Source organism: Ictidomys tridecemlineatus, chromosome 1, assembly GCF_052094955.1.
Source record: "Ictidomys tridecemlineatus isolate mIctTri1 chromosome 1, mIctTri1.hap1, whole genome shotgun sequence".
NCBI classification, from domain to species: Eukaryota; Metazoa; Chordata; class Mammalia; order Rodentia; family Sciuridae; genus Ictidomys; species Ictidomys tridecemlineatus.
The window spans coordinates 262213918-262235469 of record NC_135477.1 but is presented as its reverse complement, the minus strand read 5'-3'; the positions used below and the strand labels follow the sequence as shown (position 1 = coordinate 262235469).

The 21552-nt window shown below is 65.1% G+C and overlaps 1 protein-coding gene across 6 annotated transcripts in view; it reads left to right on the top strand.

Moving 5' to 3' along the window:
* The window catches only part of Slc12a7 (solute carrier family 12 member 7), a 72915-nt gene that overhangs the window by 49709 nt on the left and 1654 nt on the right, over positions 1-21552 (top strand). For 3 of the 6 annotated variants that reach the window (XM_078018603.1, XM_078018598.1, XM_078018604.1), the window contains exons 7-24: positions 486-727; positions 1364-1575; positions 2311-2478; positions 3188-3286; positions 3873-3930; positions 4479-4653; positions 5436-5554; positions 5928-6026; positions 6300-6419; positions 6992-7096; positions 9200-9368; positions 12331-12526; positions 12880-13049; positions 14640-14771; positions 16524-16631; positions 17370-17548; positions 18087-18101; positions 20635-20768. In XM_078018603.1, the coding sequence (XP_077874729.1) occupies positions 486-727; positions 1364-1575; positions 2311-2478; positions 3188-3286; positions 3873-3930; positions 4479-4653; positions 5436-5554; positions 5928-6026; positions 6300-6419; positions 6992-7096; positions 9200-9368; positions 12331-12526; positions 12880-13049; positions 14640-14771; positions 16524-16631; positions 17370-17548; positions 18087-18101; positions 20635-20768 (2500 nt within the window). The remainder of the gene's footprint in view (positions 1-485; positions 728-1363; positions 1576-2310; positions 2479-3187; positions 3287-3872; positions 3931-4478; positions 4654-5435; positions 5555-5927; positions 6027-6299; positions 6420-6991; positions 7097-9199; positions 9369-12330; positions 12527-12879; positions 13050-14639; positions 14772-16523; positions 16632-17369; positions 17549-18086; positions 18102-20634; positions 20769-21552) is intronic. The other 3 variants (XM_078018599.1, XM_078018605.1, XM_078018602.1) reach the window with 2 other exon arrangements.

Below are 21552 nucleotides of genomic sequence, written 5' to 3'. Positions count from 1 at the left end.
ATACCCAGGCAGCTAGGCTCTGGACTGTCGCCCTCTGCCCGGCCAGTGTCTGCTGGCCCTAGGCAAGTCCCAGGTGGGGCTGCCCGGATGGCAGGCTGGCCACCTGCTGGCTCTCTGGAGGCTGCAGCCAGTTGTAGCAGCCACAGTGCAGGACAGTGAGCTGCCTGCCTCTCCCAGGGCTGTGGCTGGGACCCTGCCCCCCGCCACTCTGGCCTGTCTGCCAGGGAGGGCCTGGGGCAGGGCGACCACTCTGGAAGGTGAAGGGCAGTCTTGTCCTGGTCCTGGGAACACCACAGGTCACGGGCTGGCCCAGTTGTCGGGAATGACTTAAGGAATGGGACCTGGGGCCGTGTCGGTCCTCGTGTCTCAGGGCCTGATGTGCTCTCTCTGAGGCTCCAAGGGGTCTGTGCGAAGCCCCTGTTGGGGTCCTGGACGGGGGGCCCTCTGGGCCGGCAGGCCCTACTGAGCTGCCTCGCTCCCTGCAGACCTACATCTCCCCCAGCGCGGCCATCTTCCAGGCCACGGAGACGGGCGGCGAGGCCGCGGCGCTGCTGAACAACATGCGCGTGTACGGCAGCTGCACGCTGGCCCTCATGGCCATGGTGGTCTTCGTGGGCGTGAAGTACGTCAACAAGCTGGCCCTGGTCTTCCTGGCCTGCGTGGTGCTCTCCATCCTGGCCATCTATGCCGGTGTCATCAAGACGGCCTTCGACCCGCCCGACATCCCGTGAGTGGGGGCCGCTGGCCCTGGCGGGGGAGGCCCTGGGTTCTGCAGCCTCTGCCCTCAGCCCAGGCCTCGGCTGTTCTCCAGGCTGAGCGTGGCCCTGGGCGGTCCCTCCTTCCCTGGAGGAAGCTGGGGTGCAGCCGGTCCCTGTGCAGGGAGCGGGTCTGGGTGCACCATAGGGACGGAGGCTGGTACGGGCCCGGCTCACCACTGGTGGCCGGCAGCCCTGTGGACCACTGGGCAGCGGGCTTCTCCAGAGTCTTCCTGCACCCTCATGGAAGGCCCTCCCGTTGGGCCCTTTCCTTGTCTCCCTTGTGGATGAGGAGGTGGCGGGGGTGGCCAGCATCAGAGAGCAAGAGGGCCTGTAGGACGGGCCACCACCCATCCGTGGAGCACTGGCCCTGTGGGCTGGCTGAGTGGGGCCCAGGGCCTGGGCTGGTAGGGACTGGGGCAGGACTGGACTGGACCCTGGCACTGGGCTGAGCGGCCCCTAGGAGTCCTGAGCTGCTGCAGCTGGAGCAGGAGCCGTCCCTGGTGTGTGGCCCTTGCTGCCATGGTGGCTGTGGCACGTCAGAGCCTCGGGAGACTCCTGTGGTCAGCTGTGGAAGTGGTGAGATGGGGGTCTGCCTCCCCGTGCAGGGTCTGCCTCCTCGGGAACCGCACCCTGGCAAAGCGCACCTTCGAGGCCTGTGCCAAGACGCACGTCGCCAGCAACGGCACGGTGACCACCGCGCTCTGGAGCCTCTTCTGCAACAGCTCCAGCCCCGGCGCCTCCTGCGACGAGTACTTTGTGCAGAACAATGTCACTGAGATCCAGGGCATCCCTGGTGTGGCCAGCGGTGTCCTCCTGGGTAAGGAGGGCGGGTCCGGCCAGGGAAGGGTGCGGGGTGCTATCCTGTGGACATGGCCAGGATGGCCAGCCCTCCCCAGCTGCTGCCAACCAGCCTGTGGGCTCCCTTGTGGCCCCCGACCCTCCCCGAGCCAAAGAAGCCACATGGGTGTTAGGCCAGCAAGTTGGCTCCAGGCTGGTGGTTGTCTGTGCCCCTGCCCCGGGGACGGGCCTGGTGTGTGGGGGACAGCATGAGCTGGCACTGGGCTGCGGCCGCCCTGTCGTGTCTGTGTCCGTGCTGGAGCCTGTGCTCAGCCCCTAGGAGGCGGCCTCTGAACAGGCCTTGGCGGGGGCTTTGTGGGGCACAGAGGGGCAAGTCTGGCCATGAAGTCTCCCCGGTGGGGAGGGCCTACAGTGTATGCAGGTGGCATGAGCCTGTGCTGGCCCAGCTGGGGTCTGCCTGGGAGGTCTGCAGATAGTGGGGTCCCTGGAGCACCTGGTCAGCACTGTGCAGGCCCTGGGTCCTCCTGCACTTAGTGGGCATGTGTGAGCTTTCCTGCTGCTGGAGTCTTGGCTCAGAGGTTTGGGGAGGGGGTCCCCAGATGTGGTTCCCACTGGGCATCTTCCTTTAAAGGTGACCTGGGGAGAGTGTGAGCCTTCCCAGGCCCCCGTGGTGGCCTGCGTGGCCCCAGGAGCCCTGGCAGAGGGTTCCAGAATCTTGGAGGACGGATCCTGGCCTGACCTGCTCTTCCTGCAGATAACCTGTGGAGCGCGTACTCGGACAAGGGGGCCTTTGTGGAGAAGGAGGGCGTGCCGTCCGTGCCTGTGTCGGAGGAGAGCCGGGCCAGCGGGCTGCCGTACGTCCTCTCGGACATCATGACCTACTTCACCATGCTCGTGGGCATCTACTTCCCCTCCGTGACGGGTGAGCCTCCTGTCCTCCCCGTCCCTCCCTGTGCTCCGCTCCCCCGCCAGCGCAGAGCCCCCAGGAACGAGCTCAGTGGCCCAAGGTGGCTGCTGGGTGTGGGCGCCCACCCGGGTCTGCACGGCCCTGCAGTGCCCTCTTGGTGCAGGCCAGCCAGGCGTGCCTGTGGGTGCGTGGACGCACGCAGCTGGGCTTCCCCACACACAGGCTGCGGTGCAGCTGCTGGTGCAGCTGGGGCAGCGTCAGGCCCTGGGTGGCTGCTCCCGGGGGTCTGGTGGGAGAAGGCTGAGGGCAGCCTGGCATGGCCGGAGCTGTCTCGGGGCCATGCCTGCCACCCTGGTGCCATCAGGCTGCAAGTCAGTCAGCCCTGGGCTCCGTCTTCTGGAGTCTGTGACCTGGGACACAGGGTGAACCGAGGTGGCAGGATCCTAGGCGTGCTGGGACCCGCTGGCCCTGCTTTGCAGCTTGGAGGAGGTTATTGGGACCTCCATCTCCCGCGGAGGGCAGCTGGGGTCCTCAGCCTGGCCCCTGTAGCAGCCATCCTGTGGAGTGGAGAGAGGAGGCCTGGGCCCTCTGGGCCAGCTCGTCCATGGTGCAGCGGCTCGGGTGCCTGTGGGGGCAGCTGTGGCCTGGCTGGCCCTTGCTGAGGGCCTCGGGCGTGCCTCGCCGGGGCTGCCTGTCACGTCACTCCTCCTGTCTGCCTCTGCAGGTATCATGGCAGGATCCAACCGTTCCGGGGACCTCAGGGACGCCCAGAAGTCCATCCCCACAGGGACCATCTTGGCCATCGTCACCACGTCTTTTATCTGTATCCTTGAGTGGACCCTGGCCTCCCCACTTACACAGCAGCAGCCTGGGGGGGCTTTCCAGGTCTGGTGGGTCCTGGCCGTGCCTCTGCCCTCCCTGGTGCTATGGGTGCTGTGGTGCGATGCGCCCAACCAAGCGCGACAGCTGGACTCCCTCCGGGTGGCCATGTGCCACGATGTTGACCTTTGGCTTGGCAACCCACAGTGTCATGTCTGACGGGACGTGTGTGGCCACAGCTGATGGTGACTGGTGGGCACACTGACCCGGGTGGGCTCGGACTCCAGGCGTCTTCCTCCGAGCCGAGGTCTGACCTCCTGCTGGGTCTCCTGCTGTTCCCCAGAGCGCGCACACACTGCAGGCCAAGCGCACTCTGACCCCTGGGAGCCCGACAGAGATGGAGAGAGGGGAGGACTGAAGACATGGGGTCTGGGCACAGCAGTGGGTCAGGGTGTGGGGACGGGACTCTGGGAACACTGGCCCAGGAGGCCCACTTGGAGCCTGGGATGGGCCCTGCTGGCCAGTGGCCCCCCTCCCCCGTGGCCTGCTGTGCCGTCACTCTGGACTGACCGACCTTGACCTGGCTGCAGATCTCTCCTGCATAGTGCTTTTTGGGGCCTGCATTGAAGGCGTGGTCTTGCGAGATAAGTGCGTTGGTTTCCACGGTGGCTTGGGCAGGCGTGTGTGGTCAGCACCCTCTTTCCTGGGGGCAGCTTCAGCTTTAAAATCGACCTTCCTAGAGCGTCTCGGCTCCACGTCTGAGCCGAGAGCCTTGTGCTGGGGTTGGGCGCCCTCGGCCTGAGCGAGGCGCTAACAAGGCCCCAGCTTGGGCCCAGAGCCTGGGGAGCCGCGGGGTGCAGCCACGGTGCCTGGCGGGCTGGGGCGTGGGGGCAGGTCCAGGACGGTGAGGCGCGGCTGCTGGGTGGGGAGCAGTGAGTGGAGACCTCGGGGCCTTGCTGGGTTGCCGACAGGAGGCTGGTGCTGCCCGGCCCGTGAGGCGTGGCCTGGCAGCGAGCAGTGCCCTCCACACCAGAACCCCTCAGGGTCCTGGTGGGGCCTCTGGTGGGGAGGGGTCTTGGGCCTGACTCTCCTCCTCAGGAGCCCCCTGCCCTTCCACCAGTCCCACTCACTTGGGGTCAGGGTCTCCGATTTGTCCTTGGGAAGCTGTACCAACTGCCCACCCTGCCTGCTCACAGGTTTGGGGAAGCCCTGCAAGGGAACCTGGTCATCGGCATGCTGGCCTGGCCGTCCCCCTGGGTCATTGTCATCGGCTCCTTCTTCTCCACCTGTGGGGCTGGCCTGCAGAGCCTGACGGGGGCGCCCCGTCTGCTGCAGGCTATCGCCCGTGATGGCATCGTCCCCTTCCTGCAGGTGAGCCCTTGGCCCAGGCTGTGGTAGGTGGACATCGGGTGCCTTGCTGAGGGAAGGAGCCCTGGGAAGGTCAGGGTTCTGTGTGTGAGGGTCCCTGAGGGTCTGCTCCCTCACCCTAACCCTAACCCTTAGGGTAAAGAGAGTAGACACGTGTTCCACCTCAGCCAGTGGTCACCATCCCTCTGGATGCGGGGCTGAGTGTGTGGTGTGGTGGGCAGAGCAGCCCCTGCCCTCCAGGCCAGCAGATGCCTCTGAGACTTATTCTGCGAGCAGCCATGAGGCCCATGTTGGTCCTCCTCGCCTGAGGGGGACGCTCCCTGCTGTCCCACTGCACGTCAGCCAGGGCCTGGGTGTCTGGGGACCTCCTGCAGAGCATGGGAAGTCGGTGGCATGCAGAGGAGTGACTGGGCCACAGGGCTGCACCACACCTGCAGTCAGACCTCAAAACAGAAAGTCACGGGACAGTCAGCGGTAGTACTCGTCCAGCACGAGTGGGACCAGGGTCCGTCCTTAGTGGTCCCCGGGCCCCAGCGCACGTGTGCACACACAGGAGAAAAGGTTATTTTCTCTGCGCTCTGGAGGCTGACGTCTGAGCTCCAGGTGTCATGGGCTGGCTGTCAGGGCCTCTCCTTGTCGGGACTTACTTCTTCCTGGGCCCAGGTGGTCTGTCCTGGAGGTTGGGCTTCTGGTCCTGCGTCTTTGGCAGCCCTGCTGGCGGGCGCTGGGTGGCTCACCCGAGGGAGACCCTTCCTGCCCCCAGCCCACGTGCCTCCTCCCTGCAGGTGTTCGGACATGGGAAGGCCAACGGTGAGCCCACCTGGGCCCTGCTGCTCACAACCCTCATCTGTGAAATGGGCATCCTCATTGCCTCCCTGGACAGTGTGGCCCCCATCCTGTCCATGTGAGTGGCCCCGTGAGGGCACAGGGCCATGCATTCGGGAAGGTGCAGGAGACAGCAGGGCAGCAGGCCACAGGGTCACGTGGGTGCTGAGCTATCTGGTCACCAAGGCTGCGTGGCTGACCAAAGGCTGCTGTGGTGGACACCAGGGCTGTGCCACACGTGGCTGTCGGTGGCAGGGTGGGGTGTGTCCACGAGGCCAGTCAGCTACTGGAGCTGGACTTGGGGATGAGTGAGACTCCCATGGTGGGGGGACCACGGTGTGGACAGAGGACCCCGAGGAGTGCAGTCGTGAGCAGAGTGTGGACAGGGCAGCCGGTGGGGGCCACTGTGGGCTGAGTGGTCGGTGGCCCCTTGTGCTGCCCACCTGCTGCAGGTTCTTCCTCATGTGCTACATGTTTGTGAACCTGGCCTGCGCTGTGCAGACCCTGCTGCGAACACCCAACTGGCGTCCACGCTTCAAGTACTACCACTGGTAAGGATGCCTCAAGGCTGGCGGTGGCCTGGGCCCGGGGCCCCCGTGGCCCTGCAGAACCAGCCTGCAAAGCCCAGAGCCTGTGGCCTGTCTGCCTCCATGCTCTTTGTCCACCCCAGGACACATGTGGGCCTCTTGGGCCCACCTGTGGTCAGCCTGGGCTGGGAGGGCCCGACAGGCAGGTGGCCAGCATGTTTTCCCAGCACAGAGGAAGGGTCATAAAGGGAAGGGCAGTTTCTGTGGGCAGCGGCACCTGAGCTGTGTGTCCCCCAGGACGCTGTCCTTCCTCGGCATGAGCCTGTGCCTGGCCCTGATGTTCATCTGCTCCTGGTACTATGCCCTCTTCGCCATGCTCATCGCCGGCTGCATCTACAAGTACATCGAGTACCGCGGGTGAGTGGCGGCCCGCGCAGCTGTGACCTGCCTCTGTGGCTTCCCTGTCCCTTCCAAAGTCCCGGAACCAGCCTGGCACAGAGTGGGCTGCCTGAGAAAGTGAGGTAGCCTCCGTGGCCCCATGTGGTGACCTTCTTCCTCTTGAACTCTGACCTGTTGTGGTCAGGTCCCGCCCCTTCTGTACCCTGGCTCCTGGCCCCCTGGGCTTTCCCAGGAGACCCAGCCTGTTGGATGGCCCACCTGGCCCTGATGGAGGTGGGTGCCAGGGCAGAATTGTCCTCCCTTTCTTTCCTGGCAGCTGGACAGGGGCTGGGGTCCCTGGCCAGCTCTGCCCAAGGTCACTGTCTGCTCTTCAGAGCACCATTTCCTTCACTTGAACTGCCCTCTGTCCCTGATGGCACTGTTGGTCAGTCCCACACAGGGGGCTGGTCTCTGCTGCTTCCACCTCCCTGTTCCCCCAGGGTCCCCATGTCCCTGTCTGCCTCCGAGAGCCTCTGTTAACTAGGGTCGCAGAGACCCCACGGGTGCTCTGCCAGAGGTACTGCTGGGCCCAGCACCCGCTCTGCCCACAGGGCTGAGAAGGAGTGGGGAGACGGCATCAGGGGCCTGTCTCTGAACGCTGCCCGCTACGCCCTACTGCGCCTGGAGCACGGGCCGCCCCACACCAAGAACTGGAGGTGAGTGGGCCCCCCCCCCTGGGGCAGAGAGGAGGAAGGGCAGAGAGGAGGGAGGGCAGAGAGGAGGGAGGGCAGAGAGGAGGGAGGGCAGAGAGGAGGGAGGGGCCAGAGAGGAGGGAGGGGCCAGAGAGGAGGGAGGGCAGAGAGGAGGGAGGCCAGAGAGGAGGGAGGGGCCAGAGAGGAGGGAGGGCAGAGAGGAGGGAGGACAGAGAGGAGGAAAGGCAGAGAGGAGGGAGGGCAGAGGAGTGGAAGGGGCAGAGAGGAGGGAGGGCAGAGAGGAGAGGGGGAAGAGAGGAGGAAAGGCAGAGAGGAGGAAGGGCAGAGAGGAGGGAGGGGCCAGAGAGGAGGGAGGGGCCAGAGAGGAGGGAGGGCAGAGAGGAGGGAGGGGGCAGAGAGGAGGGAGGGCAGAGAGGAGGAAAGGCAGAGAGGAGGGAGGGCAGAGGAGTGGAAGGGGGCAGAGGAGTGGAGGGGGCAGAGAGGAGGAAGGGCAGAGAGGAGGGAGGGGCCAGAGAGGAGGGAGGGGCCAGAGAGGAGGGAGGGGGCAGAGAGGAGGGAGGGCAGAGGAGTGGAGGGGGCAGAGAGGAGGGAGGGCAGAGAGGAGAGGGGGAAGAGAGGAGGGGACAGAGAGGAAAGGCAGAGAGGAGGAAGGGCAGAGAGGAGGGAGGGGCCAGAGAGGAGGGAGGGGCCAGAGAGGAGGGAGGGCAGAGAGGAGGAAAGGCAGAGAGGAGGGAGGGCAGAGGAGTGGAGGGGGCAGAGAGGAGGGAGGGCAGAGAGGAGGGAGGGCAGAGAGGAGAGGGGGAAGAGAGGAGGGAGGGCAGAGAGGAGGGAGGGTAGAGAGGAGAGGGGGAAGAGAGGAGGGGACAGAGAGGAAAGGCAGAGAGGAGGGAGGGCAGAGAGGAGAGGGGGAAGAGAGGAGGGGACAGAGAGGAAAGGCAGAGAGGAGGGAGGGCAGAGAGGAGGGAGGGGCCAGAGAGGAGGGAGGGCAGAGAGGAGGGGACAGAGAACGGAGGGCAGAGAGGAGGAAGGGCAGAGAGGAAGGAGGGCAGAGAGGAGCGGGAGGCAGAGAGGAGAGGGGGCAGAGAGGAGCAGGGGCAGTGAGGAGGAAGGGCAGAGAGGAGGGAGGCAGAGAGGAGGGAGAGGAGAGAAAGGGAGGGCAGAGAGGAGAGAGAGCAGAGAGGAGGGAGGGCAGAGAGGAGCGGGCGCAGAGAGAAGAGAGGGCAGAGGATGGAGGGCAGAGAGAGGGAGGGCAGAGAGGAGAGGGGTCAGAGAGGAGCGGGGTCAGAGAGAAGAGAGGGCAGAGAGAGGGAGGGCAGAGGAGGGAGGGCAGAGAGGAGAGGGGTCAGAGAGGAGCGGGGGCAGAGAGAAGAGAGGGCAGAGGAGAGAGGGCAGAGGAGGGAGGGCAGAGAGGAGAGGGGCCAGAGAGGAGGGAGGGCAGAGAGGAGAGGGGTCAGAGAGGAGCGGGGGCAGAGAGAAGAGAGGGCAGAAGAGAGAGGGCAGAGAGAAGGAGGGCAGAGAGGAGAGGGGCCAGAGAGGAGGGAGGGCAGAGAGGGAGGGCAGAGAGGAGAGGGGTCAGAGAGGAGCGGGGGCAGAGAGGAGGGAGGGCAGAGGATGGAGGGCAGAGAGAGGGAGGGCAGAGAGGAGGGAGGGCAGAGAGGAGAGGGGCCAGAGAGGAGAGGGGACAGAGAAGAGCGTGTTGGGGGGGTAGACAGGAGGAAGGCCACCCTCACTTGGAAGCTGTTGTCCTAAAGCTTCTGCCCTTAGCCCTTGGGTGGGGTCTTATTGGGGCCACCACAGAAGCTGGGTCACGAGGGTGGGTCCCCAGTACCCCCCACCCCTCACAGGCCCCCTGCAGAGTTGCTGGAGAAGGGCAGAGTGTCCCTGCTGGTCCTGCTCTGGGTGTGGTGGCTGGCTCTGAGTCACCCTGTGGACCACCTCACCTCCAGGGGCTGTCACCTGCCCTGCAGGCTCTGGCCTGGGTGGCCAGTAGTGGAGGCCCTGCCTCATGCTCCAGGCACCTCAGACACAGCCTGGCACCTGCCCCCTGCCCTTCCCGTTGATGGCTGAGTCCAGCTACATGTTGCCATGGTCACTGCTGTCCCTCAGGCCCCAGGTGTTGGTGATGTTGAACCTGGACGCTCAGCGCTGTGTGAAGCACCCCCGCCTGCTGTCCTTCGCCTCACAGCTGAAGGCCGGCAAGGGCCTCACCATCGTGGGCTCAGTGCTGGAGGGCACCTACCTGGACCAGCACCTGGAGGCCCAGCAGGCTGAGGAGGTGCGTGGGCAGGTGGCTGGGTGCGCAGAGGACGGGTGTGGCACACGGAGGGCCACCAGTGTGCCCTCTGCCTCGACGGGGGAAACAGTCCTGTGTGCCGCGTGGCCATTCGCGTCACAAGGCCAGGTTGCAGGTCTGAACGGACAGGCGTGAGAACCCGAGGGACCCAGTCCTATGCAGCGCAGAGACCCTGAGGGGCTGCACGGAGACCCTGAGGGGCTGCCCGGCCTTGACCTCTGCACCGGGAGCCCCTCGCCACAGCCCGGCCTTCCTCCAGGGTTTGGACCACCAGCTTGACCGAGTGAGGCCTCTGCTGCCCGGTTCTGCCCATCCCAGCTCCGTGAACAGAGTGGGGTGTGGGACCTGCGCCTCCCGGGCTCAGTGCTGTGCTGACTCCTGCTGGCCCTGGTCTGGTGGCTCTGTGACACCTGGGTTCCCACGACGGTTCTTCATTTCCTACCTTTGCACCTGTGTGTTGGGGGAGCCACAAACCTCAAGGCACAGGGGCCACCTGCCTCTGCTGCCTCTGCAGCCCGGGTCCTGTCACCTGCTGGCCCCTCCCTGTGACGTGTTTCATTTGGAACTGGGTCTGCTTGTGGAGCCTTGGTGCAGACCAGCTCAGGCCCTTCCTCTGTTCCCTCTGGGTCAGTAGGTGTGTCCACCTCTTCCCTGGGGGCCAGGAGGGCCTGATCTTGCTGGCATGTCCTCAGGGCGCCCTCTGCTGTCCACGTGCTCAGCCCAACACTCAGTTCAGTCCAGGCTGGTGGCCTGTGGAGGGGAGACTGGGAAGAGGGTTGCTGTGGACAACCCTGGGGAGCTGCAGGGCTCAGGCACCACCGCTCCACCAGCCTCGGGCCGCTCCAGGGCTCAGAGCCTTTGCGGAGGCAGGAGAGGCCAGTGGCTCTCAGCTCATGGCACTCTGTGGGTCTGGACCCCGGCTGCCCTTGCTGTGAACCCAGAGTTAACCCAGGGCTGTTGTCCCAGAGCTCGACCGGCTCCTGTCGGGTCCCAGGGGGCTCCTCTGGTGGCTGAGTGGCTCCCTGCATCTGGCCCGACAGTTGGCCCTGTTATAGGAACGGCCTGGGCCCATACCTGAGCATGGCCTTTCTTCTGGGGTGTTGGGGCCGGCACCAGGGCCTCACGCCAGCGTCTGCCGTCCGCCACACCTCGTCCTGGGCAGCTCAGGTGTTTAAAGGGCCTGAGCAGGGGATGTGCTTGGTCCCTGAGAGCCGTAGGAAGGCGCCGGCCACCTGAGAGCTGGCTTCCTCATTGGTCAGCAGAGGCAGGGAGCAGCCGTCCAGGGCCCATCTGTCCCCAGGCCAGCATCAGGGGCTGACATGCTCTCCCTAGGAGCTGTGTGCTCTAATCCGACTTTAAGTCAGTGGCATAAAATTGAGAAGGATTTCAGAAAGTCTTTAAGTCACAAAAGCTTCTACTCCGTGTGCCTCGTGGAACCCTGGCGTCAAAGCCCTCTTCCCGGCTCTGCCGGCACGAGGAGAGGGTGTGGTGTGGTCTCTCTGCCCACCTAGCCCAGAACCCCGTCTGCGGACACCTGTCCAGAGCCTGCGGCAGGAGCACCGATGCACTCTGGTGGCCTCCTGGCTGAGACACGGCTGGTGGGTGTCCTGCTGCATCCCTGAAGACCCCGGGCTGCCCGCGGCCAGCTCCCCTTGGCAGCATGTTGGGCAGCTTTTGACTTGAGCTAATTCTAAGGGGGAGGGTGTCTGTGGTCCCCACATTTCTGCCCTGCCCTGGGGGGTCGGTGTGTGACAGAGGCATCCAGAGAGTAGGCCTGGAGGTGGTGGGAGGGAGAAGGAGGGTTTTGCTGGGTACATGGCTGGGGAGCCCAGTAATGTCACTGCAGGGCTGGTGCAGGTGGCAGCTGGAACTGCACAGAGGAGGCAGAGAGGTGGCCGTGGCCCGCAGTAGCTTGTTGAGGGTCTGCAGACTGTGTCTGAGGTGCAGGGTGGCCAGGCTGTGCCCCGAGACTGCTTCCTGCCGGGTCTAGCTCCAGGCTGGTCCCTCCAGTCTGGCCTCCGTCTTCCCTGCTGCCAGCCCTTCTCTGTGTCCATCTCTGCTGACTCCTACACGGACACCTGCTGCTGGACTCGGGTCCAGAGAGGTGATCGGCATTCTTACCATGAGAGTTCCAGCCACATTTGCAAGGACACCTTCCAAATAAGGTCACATCTTCAGGTTCTGGGGTTGGGACATGGCCATCTCTTTTGGGGCCACCATTTAACCCTCTACAGTCCACTTTATGACCCCCCCCCCAAGTTCACATCTCATGTGTGCAAAATGTTCATGACATTGAGATGTCACCAAAAGGTCCGACTGCTGCTGCGTCAGCTCAGCCGCAGTCCCATCCAGTCCTGCCTCTGCACCCCCTGGGTGGTGTCCTGCGACTCGGAGGGTCTCCGTGCTGGAGATGTGGACGGCAGGTCCCCATGGCGGGCACTACTGTTCCACAGGGCAAGGTTTGGGGACCAGGAGCACGAGTTTGGAGCCAGCCCACCAGAGCCCAGCCCCGTGGGTCCCAGGAGTCCAGCGGCTAGGGCAGGAGCCACGGCTCAGGGGTACATATCATGAATCGTGCGTGTCCAGCCTCCTTGATGTCTGGCTGCTGGGGGTCGCTGCCGGGCAGACGCAGCCCTGGCGGAAAGGCAGTGAAGTGGTATTGTCCAGCATTCTTCTGCACAAGTCGTTAGGTCCTGCTGACCCACTCAGGTAGTGTCAGTGTGCTGGGCATGTGGCCCGTGGCCCAGATCCCCTGATGGTGAAGAACCGCCGGGGGCAGGGGACCCTCCTGGGCACCTGTGCCTGCTGGTGTCGTGCACACCTGCTTGCTGAGCCCGTCTTCCTCACTGTGCGTGCACAGCTGATGGCTGCAGGCCAGGGTCCGGTGGGGGCCCCTGGTGTGTGCTGGTCTGGCCGCCCTTAGGCATCCTTCCGTCTCCTGCAGAACATCCGGTTCCTGATGGGCCTGGAGAAGACCAAGGGCTTCTGCCAGCTGGTGGTGTCCTCCAACCTGCGGGACGGCATGTCGCACCTGATCCAGTCGGCCGGCCTGGGGGGCATGAAGCACAACACGGTGCTCATGGCCTGGCCCGGGGCCTGGAAGCAGGAGGACAACCCTTTCTCCTGGAAGAACTTCGTCGGTGGGTGTGGCAGCCAGCACCCCTCGGCCCTGCTGGGTGTGGTCCTTCCCCACTCGGGTCTGTCTGCAGGCCAGAGCGTGTTCCTTGGGGCCATGGAAGGCCTGAGCCACACTGTCACCAGCCAAGTAAATGGCCACTGGGCAGTCTTGAGGCTCTCCCTTCCCTGGAGCCTGTCCCCAAGTTAGGGGTCCCCAGCCTCTGACACATAGTGTCTGCATCTGGGCCAGGAGGACCCGGTGATGTGAGGACCCTTCAATGCCTGCCCTGGGCAGGGGCTTCATGGAGACCCTGCCTCCATGCGGTCGCGGGTCAGCCCACCCTCAGTGACCTGCTGCTGCCACTTCTCTCCACAGACACTGTCCGCGACACCACAGCGGCCCAGCAGGCCTTGCTGGTAGCCAAGAACATCGACTTGTTCCCGCAAAACCAGGAACGCTTCAGCGAGGGGAGCATCGACGTGTGGTGGATAGTGCATGACGGGGGCATGCTCATGCTGCTGCCCTTCCTACTGCGCCAGCACAAGGTGGGCAGTGCCCGGGGGCAGGTGGGGGGCACGCTCATGCTGCTGCCCTTCCTGCTGCGCCAGCACAAGGTGGGCAGTACCCGGGGGCGGGGGGGGGCACGCTCATGCTGCTGCCCTTCCTACTGCGCCAGCACAAGGTGGGCAGTGCCCGGGGGCGGGGGGGGCACGCTCATGCTGCTGCCCTTCCTACTGCGCCAGCACAAGGTGGGCAGTGCCCGGGGGCGGGGGGGGCACGCTCATGCTGCTGCCCTTCCTGCTGCGCCAGCACAAGGTGGGCAGTGCCCGGGGGCAGGTGGGGGGCACGCTCATGCTGCTGCCCTTCCTGCTGCGCCAGCACAAGGTGGGCAGTGCCCGGGGGCGGGGGGGGCACGCTCATGCTGCTGCCCTTCCTGCTGCGCCAGCACAAGGTGGGCAGTGCCCAGGGGCAGGTGGGGGGCACGCTCATGCTGCTGCCCTTCCTACTGCGCCAGCACAAGGTGGGCGGTGCCCGGGGGCAGGTGGGGGGCACGCTCATGCTGCTGCCCTTCCTGCTGCGCCAGCACAAGGTGGGCAGTGCCCGGGGGCAGGTGGGGGGCACACTCATGCTGCTACCCTTCCTGCTGCGCCAGCACAAGGTGGGCAGTGCCCGGGGGCGGGGTGGGGGGCACGCTCATGCTGCTGCCCTTCCTGCTGCGCCAGCACAAGGTGGGCAGTGCCCGGGGGCGGGGTGGGGGGCACGCTCATGCTGCTGCCCTTCCTGCTGCGCCAGCACAAGGTGGGCAGTGCCCGGGGGCGGGGTGGGGGGCACGCTCATGCTGCTGCCCTTCCTGCTGCGCCAGCACAAGGTGGGCAGTGCCCGGGGGCGGGGTGGGGGGCACGCTCATGCTGCTGCCCTTCCTGCTGCGCCAGCACAAGGTGGGCAGTGCCCGGGGGCAGGTGGGGGGCACGCTCATGCTGCTGCCCTTCCTGCTGCGCCAGCACAAGGTGGGCAGTGCCCGGGGGCAGGTGGGGGGCACGCTCATGCTGCTGCCCTTCCTGCTGCGCCAGCACAAGGTGGGCAGTGCCCGGGGGCGGGGTGGGGGGCACGCTCATGCTGCTGCCCTTCCTGCTGCGCCAGCACAAGGTGGGCAGTGCCCGGGGGCAGGTGGGGGGCACGCTCATGCTGCTGCCCTTCCTGCTGCGCCAGCACAAGGTGGGCAGTGCCCGGGGGCGGGGTTAGGGTCACTCTCATGCTGCTGCCCTTCCTGCTGCGCCAGCGCAAGGTGGGCAGTGCCCGGGGGCAGGGTTAGGGTCACGCTCATGCTACTGCCCTTCCTGCTGCGCCAACACAAGGTGGGCGGTGCCCGGGGGCAGGTGGGGGGCACGCTCATGCTGCTGCCCTTCCTGCTGCGCCAGCGCAAGGTGGGGTCATAACAAACAGGTGGACATCGCGGGGGATGGGCGTGCCCACACAGGTGAGCCTAGTCTAAGGTGTGGGGTGGCAGCTGTTCCTGTTCAAGGCAGGCTGTGCCCAGGGAGCATGGGGTTGGCCATGCCTGCCAGGCTCCCCATGCACGTGGCAGCTGGGGCAGGCAGGGCTTGCCCAAGTAGGGACCCCTGCTCCGTCCCCAGGTGTGGCGGAAGTGCCGGATGCGCATCTTCACAGTGGCCCAGGTGGACGACAACAGCATCCAGATGAAGAAGGACCTGCAGGTGTTCCTGTACCACCTGAGGATCAGCGCCGAGGTGGAGGTGGTGGAGATGGTGCGTGTGGCCGCCGGCCTGAGGCGCCGTGGGGCTGGGTGGGGCTGGCAGAGCTGGGCTCGCAGGGACAGTGCAATGTCCCCAGTGCCTCTGGCTGATGTCTGTGGCCTAGGTACGCCTCCTCACCAGGCAACCCGTGGTGCTCCCTGCCCCTGGCCTCCAGCCTGCTCAGGCCTTGGGTGTGGCCAGCTGTGGGAGATGGCCTCATGGTCCCACAGCTGGAAATAACCAGCCATCTCTGTCCACACAGGTCATCAGTCAGTGAGGTCAGCCTGGGGCAAGGTGTAGGACAAATGGGTCATTTGGTGGACAGTGTCTACTGAGTCCCAGGCACCTCCAGAGAGCAAGGTGTGGAGGCGGCCTGGGCAACGGGGGCATCTGTTCCAGCCACGGCCCCTGGACCCTAGGTGCCCTGCGCTGCTGTGGCCTGCAGTGAGGCGCCTGACCCCCAGAGCCTCTGGTTGCCCTTGGGGGGTAGGGTAGCGGTTTTGCAGTCACACCATCAATTCCCGGTTGTTGATCCTGGGTGACGCCCAGTGAGCATGGGGCCTGCCCAGCTCGGGCGAGTCTGCAGTCCAGTCTGGAGTAGAGCTGCTGGGGGGACCACATGGAACTGCCCCCGAGGGGCTCTGCTCCCGCAGCAGTGATGTGGGGAGGCCCCTGCTGGGGGTACGGAGTCCAGTGCTGGCCAACAGCCTCCAGCATCTAGTCTGGATTTGCGCCTCTGATCTCGAGTGAGGTCAGCATCTCCTCGGGCATCACTGATGACCCTTGGTGTTTTTCTCTCGGTCTCCATGGGGCAGTGTTGTCCCTGGGTGGTTCTCCTCCTGCTCTGAAGGAGCTTCCGAGGCTGGGAGCAGGTTGAGTGCCCCTTCCTGTTCTCGTGACGGGGCTCGCTGTCCAGCACTGCACATCTGCGTCAGGACAAGATCCAGCTGCTGGCCGCCTGCATGGTGGCCTTAGCTCACGCAGCCCTGGCTATGGGCTTGCCCTCGGGGTCAGCTGCTCTGAACAGTGGCACACATGTCACAAGAGCTGCTTGGGAGGAGATGAGGCCTCAGGACCACAGGGGCTGGGCAGGGAGGCAGGCAGAGCCGGCCACATCCCCTGACCCTGCAGCACCTGTGGGCGTCACCACCCACCCCTCAGCCTGCAATGCTAGCTGCCTCAGAGTGCCGCAGAGGGCCACTGTCCTGTGCCCCACCAGTGGCCCAAGATGACATCATCAGCTGATGGAGTGGGGCCCTTTGATGGCCATGGTTCAGGATGATGGGCAGTTTTGAGTGAGCGCAGTGGGCAGGGCTGCTCTGGACATGGAGCGGAACCCAGGGTCCCTGGGCAGTGACACTAAGTTCCGTCCCCTGTGGGTCTCCTGGTGTGAGCTTGCGTGTCATAGAAAGCCGCACTAGTTGCTGGTGAGCCCCGAGGTACCAGCTGGATGACCTGTCCAGGACCCTGTGCCCTGGGTGCTGGGTCAGGGTGTAGAGATAGGTTCTCTTCTTGCTGTCCACGTGTTGATGGCAGAGGGCCCGGGAGGGGCACAGGGCAGCAGAGCCTGCCTGCTGTGACTGCCAATCACGTCTGGCACTTAGGTCCACACACTACCCCAGCTGCTTGGGGCCCAGCTGCAGGTCCCCAGGGGCCCTGCAGGGCTCGGGCTCAGCTGCTCACCAGCTCAGGCCGCAGAGCGCCAGGGACCCTGTGCGCCTGCTGTTGGGGCGCTCTGCTCACCTGCGTGCTGTGCACCTCTAGGTTGAGAACGACATCTCTGCGTTCACCTATGAGAAGACCCTGGTGATGGAGCAGAGGTCCCAGATGCTGAAGCAGATGCAGCTGTCCAAGAACGAGCGGGAGAGAGAGGTGTGTGGGGCCTGAGCCAGACCCTCCCAGAACGCGTGGGCTCCGCGTCCAGGAATGCACACAGGAAGGCGTCTGTGGGGGTGAGGGCAGTGGTCAGGGAGGTGCCCCCTGCCCCCCCAGAAGCCTGTGGAGTCTGGCAGGAATGCTGGGCAGGTGAGCCACACGTGGCCCGGGCTGCAGGGATGACCGTGCATGTGGCACACAGCCTGGGGCTTGGGTGTTGGTGAGGTGCTGCTGTGGTCTCTGGTGCCCTCAGGGTGGTGCCTGAGCATTGGCATCTCTTGGCCACTCCACACTCGGAATGGCCGGCAGCGTGACTTCTGCCTGGGAGGCAGTCTCCTCCCTGGGCTCTGCGGACACACCTGCCAGGCCTCACACCCTAGCCCTGCATCAGAGGTTTGGTAAGAGGGGGTGATGCTCTATGGGGTCAGCGTCAGCTCCCTGCGGTCACCGGTCACGCGACGGCCCTGCTCCAGCACCTGGCTGGCCCTCTGTGGTTGGCCACGGCTCCATGTGGTTTTGGGGGCCAGGACAGGGAGGCAAGGCTGGGGGGGTTCAGAGACGGGAGGAGTGAGCAGCGCTGAGAGCCGGGGGACTGCTGTCCCAGGGCTGGGGTGACCAGGAGTCCCGGGCCACTGCTCTGAAGTCCTTTTCCATGGCCAGCCTGCCTCATCAGCTGCTGTCCACTTGGTAGCTCTGGTGAGCCTCTGGTTGTGCTGACCCCTGCACGCCCTCCAGGCCCAGCTGATCCACGACAGGAACACTGCGTCCCATGCCGCGGCGGCCACCAGGCCCCAGGCCCTGTCGGTGCCCGACAAGGTGCAGATGACCTGGACGAAGGAGAAGCTGATTGCGGAGAAGCACAGGAACAAGGAGGCCAGCACCCCTGGGTTCAAAGACCTCTTCAGCCTGAAGCCGTGAGTGTCGTGAGGCCTTGGGCAGAGCCAGGCCCTGCAGCCCCTGCCCCGGGCGCCCCGCCTGCCCCCCAGGGCCCGCAGGTCCACAGAGACTTCTCTTGCTGCCTGTCAGCACCAGTGGGTTGGGCGATGAGGCAGGTCTGAGCCCTGGGGCTGCCCTGCTCTGGTGATGGCCGCACGCGGCTGCAGCCTCTCAGTTGTGCCCGACTTTCCACCAGCCGAGAGCTCCAGCAGGCCTCTGGGCCACCTCTCCCCGCATTGTCCAAGAGCCCTGGGCCTGGCCGAGGCCCTTAGGGCCACAGTGGGTCCCCGGGGGTGCAGATGTGGCTCAGTCCCGTGTCCAGCCGTGGCCGGCTGAGCCTGCAGTGGTGGAGCTGACCCTCAGGGCCCGGGTTCTCAAGGAGGGCAGAGGGGTTTTACCTGCCCTGTGGGGGGCCCAGAGGGGCCCAGGACATCTTCTGCTGGCGGGGGGTGCAGCCTGGGCGTGGTCAGCAGGGTTCCGTGGAGTAACGTGCTCTCCGTGTTTTTCTTCCTCTAGAGAATGGGGAAACCTGTAAGTTCACGGCTTTGCCACCGCTTTACGTGGGCCACCTCGGTCCAGTTGCTTGCATGTCTGTGCTCGGCCCTGTGTGTCCTTGTAGCCCACTCCTCAAAATGGCCCTGGGCCTACTGAACGTCATTCCCTGAGCGATCCCTGAGGCAGCCCGAGGCTGGTCCTGAGGGCGCACAGGGTGGGCGTGTGACCCTACCCACACCCCCAGCCAGACCACCCCTCAGGAGCGTCCTCCCCCATCTCCAGGGAGCGGGTGTGGGTTGAGTCCCGCTGTGGTCGGGCTCGCGAGGAGCACCAGGGCCAGGGGTCTGAGGTGGTGAGCCCACAGCTGGGGTCCAGGCTGCCAGTCTCAGGAGGGCCATCCTGGCAGGACCTGCCTGGGGCTGCTGCTCTGCCCCTCCACCCGTCTGCCGGTCCTCATCCCCTCTACAGTGACCTCCTAGGCTGTTGGATTTAAGGCAGGTGGTGCCCAGGGCAGTGTCAAAGCTGGGCACTGGAGAGGGCACCTCAGCCATGCGACTGGAGAGGCCGGGGGTGGGCCACTGGGAGCGAGGCCAGCAGATGTGGGAGCCCCCTGTCCTGCTGTCTGTGAGTCCGAAGGTGCCTCAGATGGCTCAGTTAGAAACAGTAGGTGCCGAAGCACGTTTGACCCCTGCCCTCCTTGTGCCCACGTGCACACACCTGGGTGCATGCGTGTGCGCACACACATGTACACACGTGCCAGCGCACACACATGTACACACGTGCCAGCGCACACACATACACCATGCACACACGAGACTCCTTCCAGTCTTGGGCTTGCCTCTGCTAGGAGGGTTAGGATGCTCTGGAAGGTCAAGGCCAGGCCCCCCTTTGGGTCAGTTTAGACGTGAGGTGTGCTGACGGCTCACTGCATCTCTGGAGCACACTTTGTGTGCACGCTCATGTGTACCCATGTGCACACCTCTGTATCATGCTGGTGTAAGAGCGTGTTGGTGTACTCGAGTGTGCATACGTGTGCCTGCTGGCGTGGACCTTCCTCATCTCCTCTGCCCCTGGCCACCCTGTCCCGCCCCTGTGGCTCCCAGCTGGAGATCCAGGTCTGGAGAGCCACCAGGTGCAGATGTCCCTGCAGGTGTCCTGTTGTGGGTTTGCAGTCACTGGGAACAGAGGGCCTCTCCTGTCCTCTGACCTCCACGGGCCACCTCCTGGGAACCCAGCCTGGCCTCTGAGGCTGAGGAAGTCCTGTGACGCACGCCCTGCCCTTCTGGAGTCTCGCCTGCCCACACAGTGACTGCCCCCAGGGTTGTGGACTTGAGGTTCTTGTGGAGGCCTCCCGGTGCCATGGGGAGACCGACTGTGACCGGGCCAGGTTCCAGGGGTGGGGCCTGCTGCCTTCTTTCCTCCAGGTGGGTGGTGGGTGTCAGCAGATGTATTTGGCTTGAGGCTTGTATTTGGTCGAGCTGATCAGAGGGTGCTAGCACAGGACATCATGGGCCCTTTCCCTGACCTGCTGGTGGCCCTGCCTGGCCGTCTGTGTCTGGGGCACAAGTGACCTGCACAAGGCTGTGGAGGACACCAGGTGGGCAGACTAACGGAGGCTGCACAGGTCCCACCCCATGACAGGGTCAGTACATCGTCTGGGTCTTCTAGCACAGACACCAACACCACGGCAGGAGTCCTCTGTGGAAGGGCTTCTCCACGTGGCTTCTGGGAGGGCCAGTTCTGCAGCTGGCTGACCCAGGCTACCTAGAGAAGGGACTGTGGCCTCCTGGTCAAGGGTGGGTAAACAAACATGTGAGGCCTCTGTTCTCTGGGTGCCTACGTGTGCCTGTGCCAGTCTACAGTGCCCCAGAGTTACATGGTCACCCCTGGGCCTGGCCACCAGGGACACTGAGGAACACAGCACCAGCACTCGGTGGGAATGCCCTGCGGGCAGACCCAGGCCTGCACCACCAAGGCCGGAAGCCCTGTCCACCATCCGCCAAGGTGCAGCGTGGCCCAGGGGGGCCAGGCTGGAGGGGCCCAGGTGTGGCTACAGGTTCTCTGCTGAGCCCGTCCACATTGCAGGGCCTACGAGTGGCCGCCCTGCAGTGGCTGCTTGTCAGCTGGGCACTGTGGGCGCTTCCCTCCTGAGCACCGGCCCTGCCCAGACCCAGAGCCTCTGCTCCATTTGGACCCACTCAGCCAGGGGTTTCTTCAGGGTTGTCAGCCCGAGAGGCACAGGCCGGTGGCCCGTTCCCAAGCCTGTAGGACAGCCGCTCCCTCGCACCTGCTTCCTCCTGCGAGCTCTGCTTTGTGGATGTCCTGTGCTTCTGTAGTCTCCAGCCGCTGCGTAGACTAGAGGCCTGTGGTAGTGGCGCTCAGTCTAGAATGCCGGCAGGTGCTTCCTGCTGCTCCAGAGCCGCCTGCCTGCCACCCAGCGCTTCTCCTAGGGGCCTGCCCCCTGGGACCCCTCGGGCCACAGTCCTCCTGGCCCTGCCTAGCACCAGGAGCCAGGGGCGGGTCAGCCAGGCTGAAGGCCTCCTGCCCACTGCTGCCGCCCCTCCCACAGGGACCAGTCCAACGTCAGGAGGATGCACACGGCCGTGAAGCTCAATGGCGTTGTCCTCAGCAAGTCCCAGGACGCCCAGCTGGTCCTGCTGAACATGCCGGGGCCCCCGAAAAACCGGCAGGGGGATGAGAACTGTATCCTTTCCTGTGACGTTGCCTGCAGGGACGTGGGCACCGTGGGGGCTGTCCAGTGGTTTCTGAGTTAGGGGCTCTGGCTGGGCTTGTGCTGCCTCTTGTCCAAACAGAGGCCCCCAAGGCAAGTAGGCAGGGGCCCACCTGGGGTCACCATGCCAGACCACATGGTCCCCCTGCACTGCCCCCGGAGCTGGGGGAGGCCTGGGACAGAAGGGGAGTGGGCTGGTCCCTGTGGGTGGCATAGACTGGAGAGTAGGTGTGGGTAGGTGGGGTGGGGCCCTCCAGGGTTTAGAGAGAGGACACTGCGGCTGCGCCAGTGGGGGCCAGGGCAGTGCTGCCCCATGAGGTGCTCTTGGCTTACATTGGGGGTCAGTGCTAGGCTACAGCAGGTGGTGTGGGCATTGGGCCTGGACAGTAGCGAGTCCATATGGTGCTTTCTGTGGCTGGCCCATGATGGAGTTAGGGCGAGGAGAGAACAGAACAGAAGCCGGCCCTGAGCACCCGGCCTGGTGGGGGTGGGGGCAGCCCTCACCTGCCCAGGTAGGGCATCTTGCCTGCTGTACCCTGGGCCATCCTGAGCTTCAGCTTGCTCCTGCTCAGGAGGGCAGGCAGCGAGAGCCCCGGGCTGGAAGCTCATGTCCACTGACCGTAGCTCAGTGGTTCAACTGTTGTCATGCAGGCCTGATGCATGGGGTCCTGCTGGACTCCCCTCAAGACTGCAGCCAGCCCTGGGCATCTCCTGGCTTCTGGGTCAGAGACTGACCCTGGGTTCTGGGTGCTGGCT